The following is a 27,787-nucleotide window of genomic DNA, read 5'->3' as shown; positions in this document are numbered from 1 at the left end:
TCTGAGCCATCTCCAGAGCTAAGTGTTTTAACAATTCTTTAAAATTCCATCCTGCTTTGCTCACAGGGCCACAAGGAAGCCAGGCCATGCCCATGTGTACTGCTGCCTGGCCAGATAGTGCCTAAAAACAACACACATCCTGCTTCAGCACTAGACCTAGCTACCAGGGCTAAAATGTGCTTAGGGTTAAGAAGTCTTGAGCCCAAATTTCTGAAAATCCCCACGAGGAGATGTTAAAAGCTTAAACGTGTCTTTCAGGCCCCAGAACACATGAAATTGCATCAGAAAAAATACTGTGATTAGAAGTTAAAATGCAGTTTTTTACTTAACAGACAAACTGGGAATTTTACTATACAGCCTTGAAATGATGTCCAGTGAGCTGATTCCCCTGTCTCTGCAAGCTCATGAAAGGCAAGTGTCCTTTTGAAGTGTTCTTCTAGAAAGCAACCTTTGTGTTCACAAAGTATTATTAGTTCAGTCTTCTGCTTCCCAGAATCTTTTCATGGTCCAAAATGGTGCTCATCTTTAATATCCTATTTTGAGGCCAGCCACCTCAGATGAGAGCTGCAGACTACCAACAGTTTTGGATGGATTGAACACCATCTCACTTGGGTGCATTGCAGTCACCATCACTAGACATTCTTCAGGCAGTCTCAGGCAGGCACTAAATCTCATTTGCATTTACGACTAAGTGCCTCTCACAGTAGGGCTCTAATAATGGTAACTCTGTCCTCCAAAAGGACCTGTAACAACTGCCAAAGCCTTTTTAATAAGGTTTTGGGCATCATTCAAAAGTTGCTGGCAAGAACAATTACGAGTAAAGAGACAGACCAACTTTGTTTCTCTAAATTACTTCATGATTTCTCTAATATGGGCTCAAAATTTCTGGATCTGGAACTCAGCCAATACAATACATTTACACCAAGGAGCCAGAACAGCTTGAACAAGCCATCAGGTGAGACTAACGTGTGTCATCCTTCTGGACAATGCTAGCTAGTTTCTAGCCTCTGGCACACTCTCAAGGCACCATTCAAGGGATTTACCTGGATTCACACTTCAGCTGCTCATTCCTGAGTCTCATTTTTCTTTAACTATCTTGCTTCTTGGAAACACTTGGAGGTTAGCCTTCTCCATTCTTCACCTTCCCTGCTATCTAATACACACATTCATCACATGACAACTAAAATCCATACACACTAAGCCACTTCATATGTAAAGAGTCATATCTAACTCAGGAGCAGACATCTTCCAGAAGGAGAATTTCATCTGGTCAAAATCATTTATGTTGGACAATATTTTAAAGCTAAGCTACAAATTGATTTTTTTTTAACGAAGGCCCAGGGCTCACAAGTTGGGATTTCTCTCACCTGGCTTTCCATGTCTTCACAGGCTTTCTATGTCTACCATAGAAATAGTATCATGCCTCATTCCTGGAGTATTCCAGGCTAGGCTGGATGGCACTTTGAGCAACCCTGCCCACAGCAGAGGGGTTAGAACTGGATGGTCTCTAAGGTCCCTTCCAACCCACTCAATGATTCTATGGCTGAGCAACCATCCATCTGCAGTAAACAACAGGGGACTGGGAAGGGAGCATCAAGCACTACAGCACAGAGGTCTGTCTCCCAGCAGATAAATCTTAGCAATGGTCTCTCTCATATAACCACATCAAAGACCTACATCCTCCTGTTATAGGAGTAGCTGAAGTTCACTGCTGCTATTTTTGATCCTGAAGGCAACACAGAGCATCATCCTAGCCCAGAAAATCTGGACACAGTCTTTTCCTTCAGACCTTGATAAAGTTAACCAGTGTACCATGATAAAGGTTGGGTCAGGACATGGGACTAAGCACAGACTGTCAAAGGCTGATTGTGTTGCTCATAATGCTTGACCAAAAGACACATATTATAAATCACAACTAATGTAATTTGCCTTTTCCATCTGTTACACTGTATCTTAAGACTAATTATTTTTCTACCACACCACAAGTTCTGAATATGGACACTACCAGCTGGTTACCCTGAGCACCAAAAAATGGTAATTTCAGTGACCAAAAAAAACCCCACAAAAATACCCACAAAAAAAAAGGAACAAAAAAAAAAAAAAACAAAAAAAAAAAAAAAAAAAAAAAAAACCACACACAAAAAACCCCAAACAAACACCACCAACACCCAAAGAAACAAACCATAACCTCAACCCTTCTCAAGTCAAACATTCAACTTTGAAATAAAAGATAGGATTGGAAATGCAGGAGAAGAAAACTTCAAGCAGGTAAACACTGCAACTTAAGATAAAATGGTAGGTGTAAAGGACAGCAGTGTTCTCACTGACACTGTACTTAGCATATAGTCTGAAACCCAGAGTTTCAAGTGCCAGTGAAGTACATGTAAGAAACATAACATCATTACCCTACAGGGCATAGCTGAGGAACTAATTTCAAGGAATCCAAAATACAGTCCTTCAGTAGAGCTCCTTCTTAATTTGGGCCACACCTACAAAACATCTGCATATAAATCAAATACCTGCAGCAGCCCATTTCCATTCTAGGGACAAAATGATAGGCATAAGCATGGCACGCCTTCTGCAAACACTGAGCCTGACCTTATAGTCATGGTTACCGAACTGCTGCCATCAAAGGAATCCAGAAGCACTCCTGTGCATTTTTAAAGTACCAGCTTCGTGCCACTCTACGTCTGATACAGAATTTCCAGCTCAAATGAACTTTGAATTCGAAGTATAATACTCTGTGAAACAAGCAATAAAGTTATTTTTAACTGGCTACTTTTTTTATAAATATACAAAGTCTTAAGGTTTGAAGCCCTTGTAGAGATCAGTCTGGACACAAATATGTTAATGAAGAAGATTCCTATAATCTTTGCTCCTCCAAATTCTCACAGGGTTTTCTATCTCCACCTACAGATTTTCTCAAATGGGAGATATTTCAGGAACACCAGAAAGGATAATCAAGTCTCCAGACATGAAACTGCATGAACATGCACAGAGAATCAGGTGGAAGGAAAGTAATAAGATCAAAGTCAGGCACTCCCTTTCCCTCCCTGGGAAAAAAAGATAAGAGAGGAAGTTCCGCGCTGCTACTGTCTCATGTTTCTGTTGTTTTCCACTTTAAAAGATTTCAGTTGTCAAAGGAGTTTTCACGCAAACTACATCCAATGCATACAAAAAGAACTGACTTCCACAAGATAGCTGGTACTCCCAGAGTACCATCCAGGATCACTGGGGCTTGGGGAAGTGAGGTGGTATATTTACAGGTGGATCATTTTGTTCTGGTATTTGTTTGTGATTTGCTTTTTTTCCACTGTGGCTCACCAAAGAGCAATGAAGTGGCACATCAACAAAGGAGATCCAGAAAATGACTGGTAGCTTGACAATGCTCCACATCAGTGTGGGACTTGTTGCTAGCAGGTAATTTTCTTCAATAAAACATACACTTTAGAGTGAATGGTCTTCCATAAACAAAACAAACAAAAAACAAACAAAGAGAAATCTGCCATGATTAGTCTGTCAGTATCCAACAAAGGAACTACTCAAAAGAAGGCTGTGTATCACATCTGTGTTTGAATTCCTCCTGTCTGTTCTCACATGGAGCAGAAACAATGACATAGATTGGGAAGCACCAGTGCTAAGGAAGTGTGGGTTTCCTGTAATTCATGTCTTGATTCTCAGGTGCCCAAATAAAGCCTTTTCCTTTTCAAGAATATAAATGAAGCTATAACAACTTACCTGTGTGGATTCACTGCCAACTAAAAAAAGCATGAAGTTCTTCACTTTAGTGAAGATACTCAAAGGTGGTGTGAATTTTGTGAAAATAAGCAGCTTAATCCTACAGGTATCATTGTGCTATAATATCATTATCTCTTTTGCCAATTTCAAGCTAGGGTGATAAGAGCGTGGCAGAAGACACACAGACAAAAATTTCTGTCTAACATTTCTAACACATCATTTTAGCTTGATAATGGAAAAAAAAAAAAACTTTATTCCTTCAAAATGCAGCCAACCCTGATCTAGTTACAATCCAAACTCATACAGGCCAGAGAAGAAGCTTTCAGGATTTGTATTTGAGGGAGTTCAGCAAACTGTCCCGAGCTCAGAAAAAGTGTTTATGCCCATTTTAAAGGGGCGAGGGGGAAAACACTCTTGCTCAGCTTTTAAATACCTGGTAGTGGTAAATCGGTGTTCAGTTATCTCCAAACTCTCTTTTCCCTCCTCTCAACTCAAAAGCCTGAGCTGTAGACAACTCCCATGCATAGTCATGGTTGAATGTAATCACTCTGTCCAACCCACATTACCAGATTCCTTTAAAACTCTTTTCAGGCATTCTAAAACACGCTAGCATACCACATAAGCCACAAGCTGCAAGGGATGCACATTTCTTTAATATTTTCTCATATCAATGAACAAGGAAACAAAACAAATAAAGAGTAAGCATAATCAAAATGACAGGTGGATTCTGAAAACCACTTCAGGCTACAGCTAATAATAGAATACCCGGTTTCAAATTATAAAGTTTGGATGAGCCGACTGACACCCTCAAATTCTAAAGAAACACCAGTTCTTTTCCAAGAGCTGGTCAGGCTGAGTGAGCATGTGAAAATACAGGAGCAGAATGAGAATTTTCTCATGCAGTAATTGGCCTGAATCCAAGCTCCTGGATAGACTTTTTGTTCCAACTAAGCAGAGCTGGGCTGCACACATATGCAGCCTCCACAGGCAAGCTTTGCTTCAGCTAACCAAATCAAAGCATTTGAAACTTAGCTCAGAGAAGGCAGTGGCTGGCACAGGGACCTACAAGTCAGCACAAGTGGTATCATCAGCTCCTTCCCACTGACCTTCACTTGGTGCCAGTCCTCTTAATCCTTCAAATGGCCGATGCAAGCAGAGTTTAAAGTTCACCTCATCACTTTCAGAATGCCTCCACCATGAGCACGTCTAAACACGAGGAATTCCTCCAGCGCAGCAAGCACTTTCCATCCCTGCATGCCCCTGTTTTCTGAACTTCACTGTCAAAGCAACAGCTTACAAAATGTCTGACTCCTCTGGTGGAGGGCTTAGAAAGCTTGGGCCATTTATGAGGTCCCTATCTGCTGGTTCAAAGACAACATACAGGATTAGAGGAGTGAGAACTGGTTTCTGAAGATAAAGAAGACAAAAAAGATTGAGATGTTTCTAAAGAAGCTACATTTGGACACTGTTTGAGGACCCCACTTTCTCATTACTGCCCAAAGCTGCCAAATATCTACTTTTAATCCTTCTCATATTCTTCCAAACCCAGATGGTTTGGAAGATAGAAGATGGAACAGCCCCCTCAAATGCATCTTCACAGCTTGTAGAAGATCTGTGTAAAAGACACTGTACCCATATTCCTCCCACAGGCAGGTACCTTAGATAAAGCACAAATGGTTCAGTTCTGCATACACAGTGCCAAGCACAGAAGTCAGGACACTAATAAATCCTACATTCATAATAAACAGTGCTGCCTTCCATAACAGGAGTTCACAGGGTAAAATCCACTGAACATGGAATGGTTGTAGCAGTCCTTGCCTCGTCATTTCAGCAGTGCAAAATACAGGCAACCAGGATGGATTGTGTAACCAAAAAAGAGGCAAACAAGCTTTCTAACTGGCCTGTGGAACACAGAGTTAAAAGAAGGTAGCAGAACCCATTGCCAATCACTGAAATCAAACATACCCAATACACCTTTGTTTAAAATCTCCATTACCTTCAGCTGTAAGAAGGAGATAGCTGTGCCAAGAGTACTTCTTTATTTATTCCACTTTAAAAATGCTTAAGATGCTTCATATAATGCCTTTGGCATCTACCCCTGAATAAAGACAAGCCAAGGCATAAGATATTTTGTAAAACAAAAATATTCAAAACCAAAGTACGCACATTTACACCACCATTTTCCAAAGGGATTAAACAATTATGTAGTTAATTAGAAAAATTAGGACATCAGTTTCACCTTGTTTCTACACAGACCAGAACTCATTTCCTGCAGTGGTTTCTGCTGTAGAGCTGGGTAACTATTTATGAAAATGCACTAAGCAATACAGGTTAATTTTTAAGTTTCAACAAACAAACAAAGTATACACAAAGAAAAAAACCCTACTTTTCATAACTGAAAATCCATATATATATACTCAAGTAGGGAATATTCATATGAAGCCCTGAAACACTGCAGATAGAGCCAAAGGAGAAATAATAGCTGGTTGAGCTTCCAATCTACAAGACTCCAAATGTACAGAGAAACAAGCTGCAGTAAAAAATTACCAGTCTCTCAGTAAGAGCAGCTTGGTGGTTTATGTTATCTACACATTCAATCTGGCTTAGGTGAGAAGAGCAGTAGGCCAAAGTTTTACATCAAAGCATCTTCATGTTGCCCTAGTAGCCAAGGCAACAGTAGCTGTCTCATTCAACTTTTTCATTCACAAGAAACTATTCTGGCCTTCTTGTAACATTTTGTTTTACTGCAAGTCAGCTTTGGCCTTTACTCATGCACTGCTCCAAATGAGCACTCACTCACATAAGCAGTCACTGCACCTTGCATTCAGTGCTCCACTCCCAGCCACCCTGGCCTATTTGGAGTTACAGGCAAAACCTTCAGTACTGCTTTCTTGTGGGCTAGTTCTCTTCCACCTTTTGATGATTATAGCCCTTTGATTTCAGCCCTAAAGCAAATTCAGTTATTTGATGCTTTCCCACAATATCTTCTTCCCATCCCCTTCAAAACATGCCTCAAGAACAGACAAGTTCCCACAATTCCCCAGGAAATAAAAAGCAGATCAGTTTAATGCAGAAAAAACCCCATGGGAATAAGACACCAGCAGTCCTAGCAACAGGCACATGGGACTGAAGTGGCTAAGTACACAGTGATCCATGCTGCTCACAAGTGCACTGGATCCAGGAGCCCAGGTCAGTGCACCTGCTCTGCATCTGGCTGTTTACATGCAAGGCTGTCTTGCACACTAAAGAGGCATGCTTGTACACTACAAGTTTGCTACCCTGCAGAAGTCTGCAATTCACAAGGAACTGTGTTTCTGAAGTGAGTGAGGAGCTCCACTCCTAGGAAACAGGAATTACAAACAGTAAATGGAGGTGGTCCTAAATTAAATGCAGCTTAAACAGATGAATCATTCCAACAACCTTCCAGTGGTATCTCACCATCAAGTATGTGTGTCATAAAGTGATTGTTTCCATCTCCGACATGGAGGAAATACTTAGCTAGCCCTTAATGCTGAAGCTTTGTTCATTAACCTTTGAGTGCTTCAGACTGTGCTTCAGAATTAAAGCAATGTAAATATTTATCTGGGAAACAGGAAGAATAAAATTCTCTAAGAGCCAAATGAAAACTAACCTCAGTTTTAAAGATTGTCTTCCAGTTGCTTGACTGTCCTCAATCACACAGCCTCAATGTTGTGTTAACATGCTTCTTCCTTTTTAATTGCATATAATTTTTTATTGTGTTTAATCTTGGCAGTTAAATGGATCACTAGGATTGGAAATGTACATCTCTTTGGATATGAATAGGATGAAGCAGGGTTAAGTTTCCAAAGCTGCCATTAGCCTGCTGATAGCTTTCTTTAAGGCACCATTAAGACAGCAGCAGTCAAGACCAGCTTACACTGCTGCAAAGAAACTATTATCCAGCAAATTTAGTCCTTTTATTATCTACAGAAATCTTTGCAGGTCAGGTAGTTCTAAATGTTATGAAGATACAACCAGAAAATTAATCAGCTCCTGTACTTCCTTTAATCCTGTGTTATCTACCACTGCACTTGCATGACAGTGATGGGAGGAGAGTGCATGGCCAGCTTCAGTGGATCAGGTATAGTACTCATGCCCCTACCTTCTTTTCTCCTTTTAACACCTTCAGCCAGCCCCTAGTCCTGACAGGACTGCAGGGCCTCCAAGCAGCATTGATGGGCTCTGGGCTTAGCCTGCCCCTCTTCTCCCTTCCTGTCTCCTGCTCTGCCTTTTACAGCTATTTCAGCCTCAGCAACAAAGACTCTGTAGCAAGCAAAATCTTTCAGCATATCAAACTGTTGTGATGTGACGAAATTAAAATAAGAAACGCAGTTTCAGAAATTGACATTTAAATGGGCTTCATGGCTGAACAAAGGCACTTCAAAAAACAGGTCTTTACATAAAAACTAAAGTAATGGTGCCACACACACTTTCTCATCAGGGTTCATATGGCCACTTTGATTATGATAACTTAACTGGGTCTGCAGTTCTTCAGACCTCTTCATGACCTCTTCAAACTCTCAGTCATGACACACGTTAACACAACCCACAGCCTGCAATCCAGACCTGGAGCACTCCCTTCAAGGACAAACTACCTCTATTTGCCCCCAACAGCCTTAAGAAACACCCAGGCCCAAAGGTTCCTATAAAAATGTATCCTAAAACAAGCTCTGCCCACAGGCAAGCCAGACCAGGCAGCCAAACTGAGAGCCTGGGCCACAGGGCCGTCCCCACCGTCCGCCATGTCAGCTCCTGGGGCCATGAGTCCTTGCCCAGCCACGTCCCAGCAGGGCCAGGTGCCACAGCCCTGCCCAGCCACCAGCCCTGCTGAGCCAGACCCACACCCCAGCCTGCCCCTGGCCCAGGGAGATGCCCCCTATGCCCTTGGCTGGCTGCCTGCTCCAGGCAATGCCCATGGAACAGGAGTGGCAGGTGGATGACCTGCAGCCAGGCCCAGGGCTGCATACTGCAGTGAGCACGGCCAGACCACTGCATAAACCAACACTGAAGAGCAGATCTTCCACCAAATACCATTTTTGTAGTCATTTTTGGCAGAGGCATCCTGAGCTGAGCTCATGCAAAGAACACCTCCTACCCAGCTCTTGGGAGCCAGACACAGGGCTGCCACTGCTGGTGACCACTGGCCAGTCACAAGTAGTGTCCCTCAGGGCTCAGTATTGGGATCAGTCCTGCTCAATATCTTTACTGAAGATCTGGATCAGGGGATTGAGTGCACCTTCAGTCAGTTTGCAGATGACATGAAGTTGGGAAGGAATGTTGATCTGGTGGAGGGTCTGCAGAGGGATCTGGGCAGGCAGGATTGTTGGACTAAGGCTCAACAAGACCAAGTACTGGGTTCTGCACTTGGGTCACAATAGTCCCATGCAGCTCTACAAGCTTGTGGAAGAGTGGCTAGAAAGCTGCTGATTAAAAGAGGAGGTGGGGGTGCTGGTCAACAGCAGCTGAACCCAAGCCAGCATGTGCTCAAGTGGCCAAGAAGGCCAATGGCATCCCGGCCTGTAGCAGAAATAGCGTGGCCAGCAGGGCAAGGGAGCAATCATCACCTTGTACTGAGCCCTTCACTTCACACTTCAAATCCTATGTTCAGTTTTAGGCCTCTCACTACAAGATATTGAGGTGCTGCAGCATGTCCAGAGAAGCGCAACAGAACTGGTGAAGGGTCTGGAGCACAAGTCTACAGGGAGCAGCCGAGGGAGCTGGGGCTGTTTAGCTTGGAGAAAAGGAGGCTCAGTGAGACTTTATTGCTCCCTACAAGTATCTGAAAGGAAGTGTTGGTCTCTCTTTCCAAGTAACAACTGACTGGGCAAAAGCAAACAGCCTCAAGCCATGCCAGGGGAGTTTTAGATTGAATATTAGGAAAAATTTCTTCATGGAAAGGGTTGCCATTCATTGAAACAGGCTGTCCAAGGAATTGGTTGAGTCACTATACCCACACATACCTATAGTATTTAGAAGACATGTAGATGTGGCACATAGGGACATGGTTTAGTGGCAGACTTGGCAGTGCTAGGTTAATGTTAGGACTTAATGATCTTAAAGGTCTTTTCCAACCTAAACAATTCTATGATTCCACAACCATCCTCCTTTCCCAAGGATGCTAAGGTTTTTCTTCCCTCACTGCCAGACAACCTCACCAGCAACACCACTGCTCTACAGCTGCATTTTTATCAGAAGTCAGCTCCAGCATCACTGCTGTTCTACACTGAGCATTACAAGATTTGAGAGGGGAGAATTTGTATATCAGAAGAGAGGAGACAAGAAGTCACACTCCTTTTCTTCCAGCTTCCACTCCATGTCTCATTTCCTGCAATATCTCCAACACAATGTCAGAGTAATGCCAAACGAGAATATATTTGCATATATTAGTTCCTCTCCAGTAACACACAGCCTCCACTTGCTATTATTCTTCCCCTTCTCCTTAGACTACAGCAAGCAAAGACTCCTCATCTACAGCAGCAGAGCTGAGAGCCAACTGCTCTGCACACAGCTACCCTGTAAGTCAGTCTTTGCTAACGCACAGATGGCTTCCCTTCTTTTGCCTTGTCTATATATATATGTCAATGTATTTTCTCTTCCAGGGCAAGAAACTCCCAGGTTAGGCTTTCATGCAACTTTCTTAATGTTGATTTGCCAACTGACCATTTGAAAATCAAAGCAAAAACCAAAACCCACATAAACATGGATGACTCCTAAAAGTAACAAACATATGACATGAAAAACAAGCCAGTGTGGGAGGACAGAGTCAGACATACCCTAACTTCACTGCTTTTATGCTTAACACTGCAGCTGTGAAAATGAAAAAGGAAGAAATATGCTTTTTCAAGGCATAGCCAGCCAGTCTGTTACAATGCTTCCAAAATACATCCCTAATTCTCCTGTTGAGTGCTACAGAAATAATTGCATATATTGTTCAGGTTTTGCCTTTTTATAAAAAAATATTAAAAGTCAAAAGAATGAGAAAATAGTGGTATTCTGTAACAGAAGCAGATGCCATAATGTGACAGGGTGAACAGGTCACTTCAACAATAATATGTGGAAGGCTGCAATTTTCTAACACTAACCACTGTATCAGAGGTGGAATACTAAAATTAAGTAAGTGTTTAGCTGAGTTTCATGAGTGGCAAATCTCCTCTATTAAAAATTTGCCTCATAACATGCCTTTAAAAGGGACAGAGTGCAGAACGAATTCAAACCTATTATTTCATTTTTGCTGCAGCCAGCACCTCAAACCTTTAGACCTGGTTCCTGATCCATAAAAAAATCCTAAGGCCATTAACAACTTATCTTATTGAACACTTATCATCCCAGAACTATCTGAGAAAGAGCCACCTACAAAGACCATTTCATCTGTTGGCAATAGGCTTGGAGTGATGGGGTAACTGTACAAGTGTACCTGAAGACATTTGCCCAGATCTGATGTACAAATTACAAAAACCACGGGACAAATGCTTTAGAAGCATTTCAGTACATCATATGTCTTCAGAGTTAAATGTACAGACATCCTTACTAATTGTAGAAAATACTAGCAGTTGTTGATAGCAACCATATTACTTCAACCTCTAACCTGCCTCCAATGGGCTCTCCAGTAGTGGCACTGCTTCAAACATTATTCAAACAAGTCTTCAGAAATTCCAGCTCCTGTTTGTCCAAAGAGCAACATCTAGAGGAAGAGAAGCAAGCTTATAGCAAACTACTGTCAATCCCGTTTGTCCTTACAACCCCTGACTTCTGTAGCTCTCTCTTTCACTACCGTGAATATTTCTGTGAGTCTTTAGTAGAGAAAGACACAGGGGACCAGTTTGATCAGAGACTTGAGAGCACAGGAAGAAAGCAATCCAGAAGAAAAATGACTTATATTTATCAAACTGGCACAAGCCAGCCAGCTGAATTTGGCCAAAGAGACAAACACCTACACACCTGGATCTGAAGTACATGCTAGTGTGAAAGAAAAACGAGGAAACGAGGCAGGCAGCCTACTACACACTTTACACATGCTTACTGCCATCTCTACCTTAGTGGAAAGTTGTTCCTGGAGAGGCAGAACTTTCCTCTCCAATCTCTTCCCACCTGGCCCTGACAACCCAGCACTTCCCATTCAGAGGCAGTGGAAATCCTTCTGCTGCCTAGTGCAGACACAGAAACAAGCTCTAGAGGAGAGAGGTGTATTTGTTCTCCACTAGTAAAAGGCATGGTGTTTTTGACAGCTAGGACAGCTATGACTTGCTAGGACAAAGATTTTTTTAAAAGTTACCAATTACTCCAACTTCTCAAGCACTTATATTTCAGAGCCGTTCTCAAGGCAGGAGATGTGTCCTTGTGGTATGCATCCTAAGAGGATAAATCATCCACCACGGGCAGTGAACACGGGGTTATAGCCAGCAGGTGGGGGTGTGGGCAAGACACAAGGCACAGCAGTTCTCTGGGATTCATGCCATTGCTACTAAATGATGAAAAACAAGTATCACATGAAATACAATTTTGAGAACTCTCCACCTCATTGTGCCCATAACTTCAATAAATAAAGTGAATCCCCTGCTACAATGGCTGCAGCTCTATCATCTTTAGCACAATACAGAAAAAAATCATTGGTGAGATGATGTGATTAAGGGAAAAGATTTTACTATATCAAAATGCCTGTTTTTCCAAGAAGGAACTGCTAGTCATAGTAGAGCACATCAGGTATTCCATTTGTCCAATTCTGCTGGTTAATTTTTTTTAAAAAATTTAAATCTGTGTTCATTATTCAAAGAACCTTGCACTCTGCAGCTTCAGTGTCACTAGTAAGCATAGAGAAGAAACTGATACCCAGTCACAGACTTCATTTAATCTTCTTCAGTACTGACACCACTATTTTGCTGTTTTCATAACTGAACTGTCAAAACAACTTATCCAAATACAGCCAGAACATGCTGGTTAAGGAATTGTTGTCTAATTTGTGCATCTCTACAGAAGTCTAAAGGAATCACCAGAGTGTGAAATTGCTAAATGAAGAAGAGGCATTGATCACAGACTATACTGAGCAGTGGAAGAGAAGCATTCAACACATCCTAACCATACCCATAACATAGATTCAATCTCAACAAGACATTTGTTGAAAATCAAGGGCTGTCTCCAAAACAAATGCTTTGTGTTCTCAATACAAAAATAGGATGTGCTAAGTCTATGCCTAGATGTCACTTATGCTAAACAAAACACCACATCATGGTTTTTTGTCATCATCCACTTTCACATCAAGCAGAAATAGTTTGGCAAATAGTTTAGCAAATACAGGTTGTACACCAAACCACTGTTACCTAGCCACTCTTGAGAGGCACAGAGCTTAGGCCACCAGGCTTAAATGTTGCTGCCTTGATGACTATGCAAGTGGAATGATTTTCCACATAGTAGTCACAGGACATACCTCCCTTCTGCGATTCACAAGAGCAGGTCAGTCTCCATCTCCAAGCAACAACAGGCACAGCTGACTGCTTCCCTGCAATTTGTACATAATTCTGCCTACAGCAACAATGAAATAACGACTAGGACCATGCCACACTAGGTCAAATTTGACAGATTGATAGCTTTTTTCTGAGAGAAGATGGAAAAAACCTAAGGAATGTATGCTCCATGTAAAAATTTTGATCAAACAGTATCAACACCAGGTCCTTTGCAGTCTGGGAATTTAGGCTAAACAGCAGTGCAATTAAGTACGTTTGCCTCTTGGGGCACTTCAAGGATTAATTACTCCATCAGATTGTTTGAAAGAACACAAGGAAAGAGCACGTGATATAATGAGGCCTTCTAAATGGCTCTCCTCATCTCAGTTTCAGCAGCCCTGTAAAAACAATCTGTTAGTCTCCGGTATTGATTTTCTTTACACTGAGAAGCTGCATGTAAATTGACTTCTGCAATAGAAGTCATACAGTATGGGTACATCAAGCATCTGACACAATCATAGTCTTCTCACCACATTTTTATCTTACCAGCCAATTAAAGTGTTACTGATTGGAACAGGAGACAGTTTTCAATCATTATTATTTCTTTAGCCAGAAGTGTTAGGTCTTTTAAGATTTAACACGAGAGACAAGAAGTCTGTTTTCTGAGGTGGGGGGAAGGAATGTTTTATTCAGTGGTAACAAAACAAGTGCACTTACATTCCTGCAGAATCTAGAAGCAATGTAATCTTTTTGAAGAAATTCATGCATGCAAGAGATACAGAGATTTTCTCATGCTTTGTAGAAAGTCACTCCTCCAAGAGGTGCCTGGGCATAGCAGTGTGCTCTACACAGTGACGACTCTCCCTCCCCCCAGATACTCATTTGGAGCAGCAGGCAGGCCAGGGACTGGCAGTCAATGCATCTTGGCTCTGGTCCACCGGTGTCAAGAAATATCAGCAGGAGTTCTAACATGCTTTAAAGCAGACACTCCTCTTCCCTGGGGGCCAGAGACACCACTTGGCTACACGGGCAAGTCCCTGAACTGCAAAACATGGAAAAGTGCCTGAGGGATCTTTAAAATGAATTCACAAACAACACCAGATCCAGGAGGTGGCATAACCTGCTGTGACTATCCCACCAAGGATGACAAAAAGAGAAGGGAGCTAAAGACTATACAGGACCCCTGTTTGATTCCAGAGCTTCTTCTTACTGTCAGATTCTCAGAAAAGTATTTTGGCACACAATCCCACCTCCTTCCACTTCCTACATTAAATGCACCGCAAACTACTAAGAGCAAGAGTTAACAATTCCAATGTAATCATTACATATTTTAAGGTGAAATCTGATAAGAACCTAAAATAAAGAAGATAAAAAGTATTCAGAGACATACTGGGGGAAAAAAGGCAGAGATGTTGTTTAGGTGTTGATTTTTACAAAACGAGTCCTGGAAGCCTCTGTTGCCCCCAACCTGAGACAAGACAGTCTCCAGATTATACAGTGAAGGATTTGCTTCCTCTTATAAATGAATTCTCTGCTTATCACAATTACTTCATGACACTAAACCAAATCTTCTGCCTAAGAGTTTGGATTTAATAAACAAAAAGTAGTTGGCTAGCTATAAGCAAGTTGATTAAATCTGTAGCTAAGCAGACTAGGCAGTACTGCAGCAAGAGCTGAAGAGCTGGAATGTTTCTGGCTGCCAGTGAGCTAGTTACCACCAGCACTCCTTCCCCTCACCAGTCTCTGCACTCAAAGGATTCAGTTTTCGATATCAACATTATCCAAATTCAAGGGAGCTTTGTTAATGTTTTAAGAAAGAAGACTATGTATGCAGTTTTACCTCAACACACCTAAAACAGGAGTACAAAATTTTACTATAAACCTAAAATGGCATGATAGCATAACAAAAATAAAAAGACAATAGTTTATTTCTGAACATCTGGAATTCTCTTCTGACAAAAAAAAAGTGCACTACATGCTTCAGGTACTCTTTTAAAATGTAAACCAACCAACTGTAAAGGCTTATTCTTTGTGTTTAAAGTATGTCAAAATGTTATATACCAGTCACCTAAAGTAGACCTAATCACTTGTATCGTGCTAGAGTTAATTTAGATATCTACTTCAAAAAATTTATCATTCAAGTGCTAAATTAAGTTAGGATCCTAAGCCACTAACATATTTTCTACAGAGTGCTAAATGAATTCCATGAAATATTAGTAAGCATATTTCTCCCAGAATCTGCAGATGTACTCAAAAGATGGATTTTGTTAAAAGGTAGTAAGTGACCTACAGGAGAATCACTGTCGTAATACTTCTGCCCCTTAGCTGTGGTCATCACTTGAGTCTGATGATGCCCAGAGTAAGAAGAGGCAGTAAAGCACATTTACAATCTGTTTAAACTTCACCCCAGAGTGAAAGTCCAAGCAAGCACATTCCAAGCAAGTACTGGTCTTTCATTTATGTCTTTCTACATTTTATGGAAAGGATGGGAAAGATCCTAGTGCCTAAAGGATTTAAAAGTAATATTTAAATACATAAAATAATGTGGAAAGAAACACCATGTAGCCAAGTTACTCCATTAAAAAATTACATCAAATGCAAAGAGCTTATCTGCAAATAAGAAGGCAGACCATGTGACCTAGGAGATCCTTCCCAGTTCTGTGTTCTGGAAAGTAATCCTATTAAGAGAGTCTGGTAAGAGGATTTTCATTAGGCATTGATTGTGCCATCATTTGCACTTCATGAAGTCCAACACAGAGGACTGAAGTGTGTCTGATCCTCTTGTTGGCAGCATATTTGGAATGGTGAACTCTTCTGAGTCACCACTAGAAGTGTCATCTCTAGACTAGCACCACTACACACACTAGCCATTCACTTACTTACCATTAGGCCTCTTCATTAATGCTCTCTTCTATACTACCTTTGCTTTACAGGCTGAACAGTATTGCACTGAATTAAAAAATCTACAAGTGTTCTAATAATTAAAGACCTATAGTAACATGTTATGATTTTTCTCTATATTTAGATGCACCAGATCTATGCTACTGATAAATAATCACATGGATTGAAAATATACAAGATGCCTTCTGGGGCTGCAATCTGTGTGTTCCCTGAAAATAATTTAAGATGCCATGCTAAACTGGTTCCTAGAATAGATATCATGCTTCCAGGGTGGGAGGGAGTGGTGGGGAAGGGAGGTAACAGTTCTGCTAATGAAATGTGATCCTCAGAATTAAATACTTATCACTTCAAAGAAGATTTGATTTGTTTCAGTGTGTACCTCTGCCCAAGCAATTCCTTGTTCCAAGAAGATCTTTAACAGGCTAAATTTATTCTATCCTTTGAAATAAAGTTGTACTGCTGCTGTAGGGACTGCATACAATTAAGATTTTATACCCCCTTCTCCAGCATTAATAAGTTCTAGAAATCTTGACTTCCATAATTCCATGTGTCACATGGGAGAACAGCAAAAGAAGCTGCTCATGTTTTACAACAGGCAGCCAAAAGCTGCGGTAACAAAGATGGATGGCCACATCTAACCTGCTCAATTTGTGCTGTCAAATAGAAGTTTCTGGAGTTAGATGTAAGGCAGGGAAAAATGAGAGCTTGGCTTTTGAATACTGCAGGCAAGAGAAGACTGGAAGAATGTTTTGATATTGGTGCTGCCGCTTTATCACCTGTAGTGACAAGAGACAAGGGGACCATAACTCAGACTGAATCAGGTTAGAGATGGGATAGCTTTTTCTCCCCCATTGGTATCTCCTGCACTGTCAAAATATTATGTAAAGTATGTACACATTATGTACAGTAGTATGCTCTACAAACCACATAGGCTGTTTTGGTTGGGTTTAAGTCCCATTACAGTGTTTTCAAGTGGCTGATAACCTGTTCTAAAGTGAGAAATGTGAGAATGCAACATGCTCAGCCAGTCTTTGCAAGGTATGAATCAAAAGAGAATGAGTTTAGGGTGGTCATGAGAGTCAACTATCACACTACTTGTTCTGGTTGAAGTAAGACTTAACTTCACATCTTTTTATTTACATTCAGGACCTATTTAGAAATATTCCCTATGCCTTATAAGAGGAGTCAAACATTCCATGAAATAGGTATTTTCCTCATTTAAACAGGGTTATTTTTGTTTCAGGCATTTGCTTTGACAGCACAGGTTAGATCAGCTAATGCAAAGCACAGAGAATAAGGAGAGACTGTCATAACACAAGGAACCAACAGTGCTCAAGTCAGCCCAGCACCTTCAACAAAGAACAACCTGGGGATGGATCATCCATGTTGTAGTTTAATTGTGCTACAAGTACAAACACATCCAAGCTACACTCAAGCCCAAAAGCAATATAATGAATTTTTGTTATAAACCTGAATGATTAAAAGGGGCAGATTAATGACCAGTTCCCCCTCTTCCCCTTCAGCTGTACATTCACTGTATGATTTGTGGCAGACTTTACCATTTATTTTTTTATCCACAGTTTTTCCATTGTATCCTTATTCTCCCACCTACCCCCTCCTCTCTTTTGTAACCCTGGATAATCAAGAACCAGCTCTGTGTAAAACAATTTGCCTAAAGGCACAAGAGTCTTTGTAGCCACAAACATTGGAAGCTACTGTTAATAAGAAGTACAATTATAAAATCTTAAGTGATGTAAGCAATCAATTATTTATTCACCTTGTTATAAAACAACCACACCTACTGCTTCAGCAAAGAAACCAGTTGAATCTTGAACAGAGAGGAAAAGGACAAAAAAATTGCTATGGAAAGCTGCTGAGCAATAATCTGTGTTGTGAAGCCTTAAATTGGAAGTCAAGAATATTGCTGCTAATTCAGATACAACAATGAACCATGACCAGCACAGAAATGACATCTAGACTAAAGAAAGATCAAATAGTAGGAAAAATAATTTTCTTGCTATCATAAAAAGGTTTGGGTTGGAAGGGATCTTAATGCTCATCTAGTTTCAATCCCTCCACCATCGGCAGGGACATCTTCCACTAGGCCAGCCACATCCAACTTCAACGACACTTCAAGGGATGCAAAGTTCACGACTTCTCTAGGCAGCCTGTTCTAGCGCCTCACCACCATCACAGTGAAGAATTTATTCCTTATTACCTCATCTGAGCCTGTCCTCTGTCAGTTTGAGGCCATTCCTCCTTGTCCTCTCACTACATGCCCCTCTCAAACTATCTTTCAGGCCCTCTCTAAGTCTCCCTGAAGTCTTCTCTTCTCCAGGCTGAACAATCCCAGCTCTTGGCTTTCACAGGAGAGGTGCTGCAGCCCCCAATCATCTTTGTGGCCCCCCTCTGGACTCACTCCAAAGTGTCCATGTACTTCTTGTGCTGGAGGCCCCAGAGCTGGATGCAGTACTCCAGGTGGGGTTTCACAAGAGTGAAGCAAATGCTGAAGAACTGTCTCCCTTGACCTGCTGGTCACGCTGCTTTTAATGAGGCCCAGGATGCAATTGGCTTTCAGGGCTGCAAGTGCACATTGCCAGCTCACGTTGAGGCTCTTGTCAACCAACATCCCCAAGTTTTCTGCTGAGGGTTGCTTTCAATCCATTCTCCACCCCACTTGTATTTGTGGTCAGGACTGCTTTGACCCATGTGCAGAACCTTGCACCAGACTGTGATGAATTTCTCTCCTTGAATTCCTTTGCACTGTTGCATGCAAAAAGAAGGCAAGTTCAGTAGCTGAATACTAGTACACTTCCTGCTAGAGTAGGGTCTTTAGAACTTAGGGCAAGATCTTAAGTTCATTTAGAAACAAAAGGCTCTGGCTTTATCACAATCAAGTGTTTGCCACCCTCACAGATCCTTAAGCCCACTCCTCCAAAAAGAACTGCATGCATTTTACAAAGTATGTTTTAAGACAACGTGCATTTCTTAGGTTTCCCATTTTCTGCTCTTGGGATTCAAATGCCTTGTGTGGTTGCTACATGATAGAATAAGCCTTTGCTACACCTGTCTAGCCTGTGTCCTTTACAGATCTCTGATCACAGAAACTCTTCAACTGACACAAGTATGTTGCCCAGTATTCCTTGCCCTCAAGAGAGTACACCAAAGTTTGTGCTGTACAACATGGAGATCTGTGAGAGCTGTCCAAAATAAATTCAAATAATTTTCTAAGCACCTCTGTGGATCTACGAGTTCTTTACTCCAATGCATCTGAACTGCAACATTCAATCTCCTAAAGAAAGAAATCCTTTATTATGCCTCCTACTAACTTGCATCTTTTTAAAGGAGTGACACTCTCTCTAGTTCTCAGATCCTTCTCATCCTCTTTCCACTTCTAATCCATTGAGAAAGGAATCCACACGCAATTACCATTTCTGAGATCTTAGTCCAAGTTAGAAGTCTATTCAAAGAGTGAGACTGTAGGCAAAAGTTTGCTTCTGTGGCATTTTATTCAGTGGATTTTCTTACCAAACGCCTTTCTGAGAAATGAATAATAAATTTCAAACATTACCTCACTAGAGCCTGAGGCATAAGTAGTACCTGATCATACCATCAGGTCCACATCACCACATGGCAGCCTTAGCAGCATGCTGACCAGGCTGTTTTGGAAAAGACAGTGTGTGGAGGGAAATGTCAGCATATCCCAGCAGCTTCAGGAAGACAGACAAAGAGGGTGATCTCCACAGTCACTGAGCAACCAGGCAAAGGGAGCTCTTGATCTGTACAGGAATGAGCTAAACTGCTCCTTTCCCTCCCATACTCCATTGCCAACATGAAATCCCTGCCCATTTCAGTGCTTCATACCACTCTTGTCATTGCAGTATCTATACCAGAAGATGGAAGAAAATCTTACACAAAACAATTCTCAGTCTGACATGGATTTGTACTCTTAATGGAAATGCCTGAAGGGCCTTTATGGGCAGCTCTTCCAACTGCATTTTATTGTACAGTGAATTTTTACACACAATCTCAGCATATTGCCATTCCTGGAATGGAAAAATATAAGCTTGGACACAACACTCTGGTACTTCCAGACCAACATCATACGCCCTGCCAAGCACTGACTTCCATATATCACTAGACATACTCTAATAAAATAGTTGATTACTCAGCTAAGCTCAGCAATATCTCAGAAGGCAAGTCTTGTATTTAGCTTTTAGAGTGCAAAGTCTAGGGGCTCATTTGATTTGCACATGTAAATCTCTACATTAAAAAATAGTCAGCAACAAATCCATAGCACAAGCAAATCCTTTCTTCATTATTGTGCAAAAATCTGTGTACCATTTATAGCAAATGCTATAACTCTGGATAGACAGGACCCCAGAGCACAGAAATTCACCTGCAAAACTGAATGGTTTCTGGGGACAAGTCCAGTGGTCTCTGTTTTTCATATACAAAGTCATACAAGTTTGGCAGGTGCACACAACATAGATCATACATTTGGAAAACTGGTCTGTCACCACTTTCATGTTCAGCTACAAGTTGCAAGCCATCAGGGAATGAATAGTGATGGTGTAAGTCGCACTTATGCAGCATTATTTTGCAATTCTTAACCAATAATGGACTTAGCCCAAAACACAAAGCATCTGTGGAGAAACTATTTTTAGTACCAAGATACCTAATAAAGGTCAACACTGAAGCCAGTTCAAGTCCTGCAACTAAAGCATTGCATTTTCAATATACTAACCTGCAACCATAACCTCAGTTTCACCACTCACAGAAACCAGAACAAACAGGTTATAAAACTTTTTTTTTTTTTAACGAAGCAGTCCCAGAAGCAGGCAGCCAGACCAACATCACCTGCAGCACCTGACCTGAGTATGTTAGCCTGGAAGGTTCTGGTGCCAAACAAATCCTGCTTAAGTCTCTCTGGTCCTATTAAAGTTTTCTACCTTGATAACCTTTACCATTCAGGTAAAGGGTCTTTTATCCCTAGAGTCTGCATCATGTGGAAGTAACCTTTCTAAAGCTAAACTCTGTGTCATATAACTGAGGTCTGCATTAAAAATAGTCTCCTCCTAAGTCACACTCCCAACACCATTATATTGCTTGGCATACAATTTTTAAAACTAGAAATGTACCAGTAAAGACAAGATCCACTAGAAAAAGAACACAAACAAACCTGTCTCGTTATTTCCCAACCTCATCTCCTAAACTCTGTTGCCATGCCAAGACAGGCTTAGAGCTGACTTAACTTGCAAGTACTTGAGAGACTGAGTACATGTTTAGTTTTAAATAAAGGGACTCTTTCTGTAAGTATCCACTTACTGATGAATCTTAGCATAATAGCAAACATTATTTAAATGGAAAACAGTGAGCAGGCACTACATTTATGCAGTCTAACAAAGTGACATGCAAGTCTTCTTACAGACTTTCAGTGCACCACATTGCAAGCACCCTCTACTTATTTCTGTTCTTCTCAGAAATGAAGTGCACTGCTCCTTAGAAATAGAGCTCTGAATCAGAATAACAATGAAACACTGACATTGGTTAGCTCTTCCAGGATTAAAAATTCAATGGCTATTTCTGACAATCTGGAAGATTTTAGATCATTACAGAATGTAAATGTCATTTCATTGAGAAGTTATTGTAGATCTTCCATAGAAGTTGAAGTGAGCAATTCCCAACCCCCTCCCAACCTGCCCTCAGACAGGGTTATTAACTGTCTGCATAGGTGATTAAATTTCAGCCTGAGAGCTACATCTCTAAGCCTAGAAGTAATTCAAGCAGATTCAAGCAAAGCATCTTGCATTAAATTGCTATTGTCTTTAATCACTACACTCATCATACATCTTCAACTTTATTCTGATAGTATATTAATAGCTTGACCTTTTCACTACCATCATCTGTGCTGACTCTGGATAGAGTTGATGCATAATAGCAAAGAAGAGCAGAAAATTACTTAAATATTTTGCCCTTGGCCTTCAAATCTAAAAGCATTTTGTTCTGTTATTCTAAACCACTTTTCCCCCTAAAAGTCACTTCAGAAACCAAACCCTCTAGCAAGTTATTTTTATTCAGCTATATATGGTCTCCACCTTAACACAGACCTTCTAAAGCATACATCCTTCTACTTAGGTTGGAAGCAATAACTATAGCAAGGAAAAGAATGAATTATTTTTGTGCAACAAGCCTGTGATTTGAATACTGTGAAGAGCAGCAACAATTCCATTGGGCTTTGCTCCTATATACCACATCCTTTCTTATGAACAGAAGTAGTTTACCAGTATGTCAAAAGCACTCAGCCCAAACAGGCCTGGTGTTTTTGGGCAGTGAGAGTCAAACCAGAGGACGGATCCAGCAGGCCAGACACTAACTCCGTTATCAGCCTGCACAGGCACAGAATCATCGGTTCACACAAACAACTGTAAACACTTCCTGCCACAGAAATGTGGCCATGTGGCCAAACAAGTCATGAGACTGGAAAGGCAAGTCACACCAAGATGAAGACTAAGAACTGCTTATTTTTATTATTTCTAACTGGAGTTTTCATTTGTATCTTTCCTTCCAACAGCTCGTTGTTGTGAACAGTTAAGGAGGTTTAACTTGACACATGCACATTTTTTATGTGTCGTTCTAACAAATTTGCCAATAAATCACTTTTGAGATTAAAGGAGTTTCTTTAAACATTTGTATTATGTGTGCGCTAGATATTCCATCCAGGTTATTTATATTTTCACATCCACCAAAGACATCCACACCTCAATGGCTGTCAAGTTCTTGTCTTCCTAGCTCCAGCATGCTCAGGAGTGAGATGTTGGCTCCTGGACATGCTAGCTGCAAAATTTATATCTGGCTTCAACAAATCTCACTTCAGAAGTCCATAATAAAAGTGAATTAGACGACTGATGGGAAAAGTATGTGTGAACCTCAGTTTAGCCCTAACGTTTTGGTAAGAGTAAATACCCGAAGTGGAAGGGAGATAGGATCCATTGGGGATTAGGTTTACAACATCGTTATCTCCACAAGGAAGACAACATTTGCCATTTCTTTGAACAATCTTGAAACATCCTCCTGCTCATCTGTCCTCTACAGAAGAGAATTCATTCTGGCAACACTCGCTCTTTGCCCAGAGTAAGAGAAAAACAGATTTGATACGTACAAATCACGTACATACAAGCCCCCAGCGTTTTCGATTCTCGTCCTAATGATCTCCGAATTGCTCACTGAAATTTCCTGGCCAGTATCTACCCCGCTCTTGTAGATCGGGATAACGCAAACCCACGATCCAGAGGGGACCGTACCCGCACCGGAGTCTCTCCTCCACACCAGCCGCCTCCGCACATCCCCCGCGCAGGTCCCGCTCCCTCCTCCTGCTCCCTGTGCCCAGCACACCGCTCTGCTCCCGGACCCGCCGGGCTCCGCCGCTGGGCCAGCTCGCGTCTAACGGAGACCGACGCCCGCCCAGCCGAAGGAAGGCGCCTCGGAGCCCCGGTCCGCCCTGCCCGGGAAGGCTGCGGGGACAGCGGCTCCCGGCCACCACAGCCGCGGGCGAACGAACCTCCTGGCATTCCCGGACCTGCCGCAGACGCCGGGGCCCCCACGGGGGAAAAGGACCCTTCCGTGCGGCAGCCACCGCCCGTCCCCAAAGGGCAGTCCCGTCCTATTCCCCTCGGGAGGGCACGGGGGACACCCTTTCTATAGGACATGGGCACCTTTCACCATTCCCTGAGCCGAGGCACCACTGAGGCGCGGGGCAGCGGCAGGGTGGAGGCGGTGGACCGGGAATGTCATTTGGAGGTGGCGGTGACAGCGCTCCTCTGCCCAGCGCCGAAATGCGACTGGGAGCAGAAGGAGGATGCCGGGGGCGAGGGGACTGAGGCGACAGCAACCGCGCCGGGGACCCCGCGACCCCGGCCCCGCACCTCGCAGCCGTAGAGCTGCCCCAGCTGCTCCACGATCCACTCCTCCAACACCAGCCGCTTCCGCAGCTCCTTCCGATCGTATTTCACCGTCACTTTCCCCTGCTGGTGGCGCCGCTGCTGGACCTGCACCACTGCCGCCGCTGCCGACACCGAGTCCTCGCGGGAGGAGCTGCCGGAGGAGCCGCCGCTCCCGCCGCCGCCGCGGGGGCTCTGGAAGAAAACGCGGTTCCCGCCGCCTCCGCCCGCTGCTGCCGCCGCCTCGCTGCCCCCGGTCGCCACCGACATGCTCCGCTCCGCCGCGGCTCCCGCCGAGCCGAAAGGCGCCCGCCGCCGCTACCGCCGGGCCGCAGCAGCCGCCGCTCACGCGTGTGCTCCGCTCCCCCGCACCTGCCGCTTAAAGCCTCGCACGGCTCGGCGGCGCAGCGGCCCCGCCGCCGGGGGTGGGCCCGGACCGGCCGGGGCGGGGACAGAGGCGGGGCTGTGTGGCTCGGAGCGGCGCGGCTCGGCTCGGGTTGGCACGGCACGGGTCAGCGTGCCGGGCGTGAGCAGCTCGAGCGGAGCGTGGAGCACCCCGAGAGCGCCGCGGGGCTGCCCCGTGCCGGCGAAACGTGGGCGGCCGCTGCTCGCCGCCGGCGGAGGCGGAACGGCTGCGCCCGCGGCAGGGCGCTCCCGGGGAGCATACGCTCGCTGGGTGGTTTATACTTCTTTTTTTCTGTAAGGAAATGCAGTATTGCCCCGTCACGCACACTACGTTTATATACATTGCATACCTGCAGCACTAAAACGCTGAATGCGACCGTTCACTTCTCTTCGTGGTGTGTGCGGGCGTGGGTGAGCGTGAATGGTTTCAGGATAGTGAATCCCAAGAGCTGATGTTTCAAGCTATCAGCAATCAGTGTAACAATAAGCCACGTGGAGATGGCTTTCGAAAACGCTCAGGTTAGGATCAGTGCTTTCAGCAGCCTCTCGTCTCTCAGGAGACACTGAGTGAAATCACTGATGGCCCATCCTACACACCATAATGTGCCTATGACTGCAAGCAAGCAGCCAACATAGCACAGGCACTGGGTAGGGATGCCAAACCATCCCCATTAGCAAAGAGGTTCGCCTGTGACAAGGGGCAGAAGTTGACCTCTTGCATGTGCAGAGCTGGGACTGGAAGAGCTCGGTGTCCCAAGTTTGGGTATGGCTGAGGGAATTATCTACTGTCCACACTGCCCTGGGGGTGAATGTCTTAAGTCACCAGGGAAGGAGGGGAAGGAGGCATGGATAGCTGGCCACATCTGCCTGGGTGTATCTGCCTCAGTCAGATCCTTGTTTGGCATGGCCACGTGGTAGCAGTGACATTCCAGCTTTTTCTGCTCTCAGCATGTGACACAGCACTCAGAAAGAGGCTAGCATGAGGCATTTGAGCCTCATCAGGCTATTTAGGTAAAACACACATTGTGCCACTAAAGGGATCATAATCTGATAAAATCTTATTACTGGTCTGAAATGCTATGATAGCTTTTAGATTTTCATCTAAAAAAAGCACTAGTTTTTCAAAGCAAAGCATATGGAGTTAAGCTCCTTATCGGTGTGTGGGGACCACATGATTTTCAGAGATACTGAGCAATTGCAACTAGGTACCAGTGTAGGTCACACTTGAAGCTTGGGCTGCAAGCAGAGCTTGAGAAAAATCATATCCCACAAATCTGAGTTTATGCAATCTCCCCTATTCACAGGGCAGCCATTACACAAGTGAATATCAACTTCCAGATGGATAGTGCTGCCTGGCTGGCTTTTATAACTCTAGGCTTGTGTAAATGCAGTAGGAAAATACCATCATCAACAACGTGTTCTTAGAGAAACCAAAAAGAATACAAAAGAGTTTTTGAAAGAGGGGAGTGGCTGTTTTTTAAACTTTTGTGTTTGGAGTGGCCTATAATTTGGGTGTACAGCTCTGCATGTCATGTTGGAAGTCTGGTGCTGACGTACTCAGCCACAAAACTTGAAACTTTCTTGTTCAGAGCAAGAACATTTTCATCTTTATAGACTGGTTGATGTTTACAGTTGCTGAGAAAAAAAATTGATTAATGTGAAAGAAGATCAATATTACTTAAGAGGCTTTTAGAAGTCATATTAGGCATCATACTTGGATATATTCTATGAGATATAAAGCAGGAATACCCAAACTTTCGCCATAATAGGATGTTTTCTGGAGCCAAAAGAACACTGAGGTGTTCCACACTGGACCTAAGCTGACTAGAAAATACCGAGCTTTTTCTTCTCTGCTGTAGCAAATATCAGGTGAACAGAGGGCTAAAATATTTTCTTTGAGTGTGAGAATCCAAGAGGTCTCAGCTGAAGGACTTTTCTGATACTATCACTAACAGGATATTGTAAGCACTGCAGACATTCAAAATCTGGTACCCGCTATTCAAATAACACTTCCACAACACTCTGAAAGTAGAAAAGGAAATACTGGTGATTAAAAAGCATGTCCTCAGAGGTTATAATTTCAAAGTTACAATTCTAACATAATGCATAGTGCTTGGTAAGTGTGGGTGGATGAGAAACTGGTAGAACTGCCAGCATTGTCATGAGGCAGTTTTATGTGCCATTGGTTTTTCATTCAGTTTTTGAAGAGAGCGCATTCCTCAGGAAGCCAGAGCAAAAACTGCTGCCAAGAATCTTTTCTGCAGTGATTTTGCTTCATTTGAAAGAAAGAACTGGTTGTTTAAAAGTCAAAGTTGAGCAAAAACGTTTAGGTCTGCTAATATCCTGGGAATGAGCACTGCAGTACAGTGTGGGCACAATCTCTGCTTTACTCCTGAGTGGCTGGAGGCATATGAGAGCATTTCTTGGAGACAGAAGTTTCCTCACAAATACTTCTCCATACCACAATGGAACCATTAATGGTTACACCCATAACAAATACAAGAGTAAATGTGGCAGGAGAAAGACAATCCTTCCCAAAACTTCAGTCTTAGTTTTAGACATACCTTAAGGAATGAATTCAGTGCATAAGAGATTAGGCTTCATAGATGAGGATTTTTCAGCAGCTGAATCAAAAATCACAGTGCAGCATTTAGTCTAAAGTTAATGACTGATCAATAAAGTCAAAGGGGAGATAAAATACTACACTTCTGAAATTTTGTGCTCTTTCAGTGTGATTATGTCTAGATCTCTCTCACAAGGGCATTGTATAAGGTGGCAGGATGAGTAAAGAACAGACAACATGAAATAGGAAACACCAAAGGCAGAGGAACACTTGCATAATCTGCACTTCCATATGTTTCTTTCCCAAAGAGTGGATGTGGGGATCTCTTGTGAATGTAAGCAACATGAGGCTGCATCCACTTCCCATGTGTATATTGTACAGTCCTAATCTGTTTTGCAGCCAAAGAAAATAATACAGAACATATGGACTAATTTTTCAGGAGGCTTAGGCAGTGACCCTTAGGGATTCAAGGCCCTGAGTATTAATTGCCTTTTCACCTTTAGTAACCCTCTATGACAGCACATTTATTCTCTTCCTAAACAATTGACACTTCCCATCAGTGCTGGCCACAAATGTCAGCATAGACTCATTTCTGTACCTAAGAGGTTCTTCTCCAGGCAAGCTTGCTGTTTAGGAAATTAACTTTAGATTTGCTATCTCCAGTGATAGTCTGAATTCCCATTTTCCTATGTTGTCAAATACTACAATGGCCAAAACCAAGAACTCTTTTGTAATGCTGCTCTCCACAGGTTTTCCTTCCCCAGAGGTTGCTCTAAGGAAGG

The 27,787-nt window shown here is 42.8% G+C and overlaps 2 protein-coding genes across 2 annotated transcripts in view; one reads left to right on the top strand and one right to left on the bottom strand.

The window, feature by feature from the left end:
* PPP1R14C (protein phosphatase 1 regulatory inhibitor subunit 14C) overlaps positions 1-24,326 on the bottom strand; it is a 50,707-nt gene extending 26,381 nt beyond the window's left edge. Inside the window, exon 1 of the mRNA XM_063151269.1 lies at positions 24,023-24,326. Within this exon, the coding sequence (XP_063007339.1) occupies positions 24,023-24,307 (285 nt within the window). The 5' untranslated portion in view covers positions 24,308-24,326. The remainder of the gene's footprint in view (positions 1-24,022) is intronic.
* The window catches only part of LRP11 (LDL receptor related protein 11), a 65,617-nt gene continuing 62,135 nt past the window's right edge, over positions 24,306-27,787 (top strand). Inside the window, exon 1 of the mRNA XM_063153344.1 lies at positions 24,306-24,713. Coding sequence (XP_063009414.1) covers positions 24,306-24,713 — 408 coding nt within the window. The remainder of the gene's footprint in view (positions 24,714-27,787) is intronic.

The sequence above is a fragment of the Melospiza melodia genome, chromosome 3 (assembly GCF_035770615.1).
Source record: "Melospiza melodia melodia isolate bMelMel2 chromosome 3, bMelMel2.pri, whole genome shotgun sequence".
Taxonomy (NCBI): domain Eukaryota; kingdom Metazoa; phylum Chordata; class Aves; order Passeriformes; family Passerellidae; genus Melospiza; species Melospiza melodia.
This window is presented reverse-complemented; position numbering and strand designations above follow the sequence as displayed.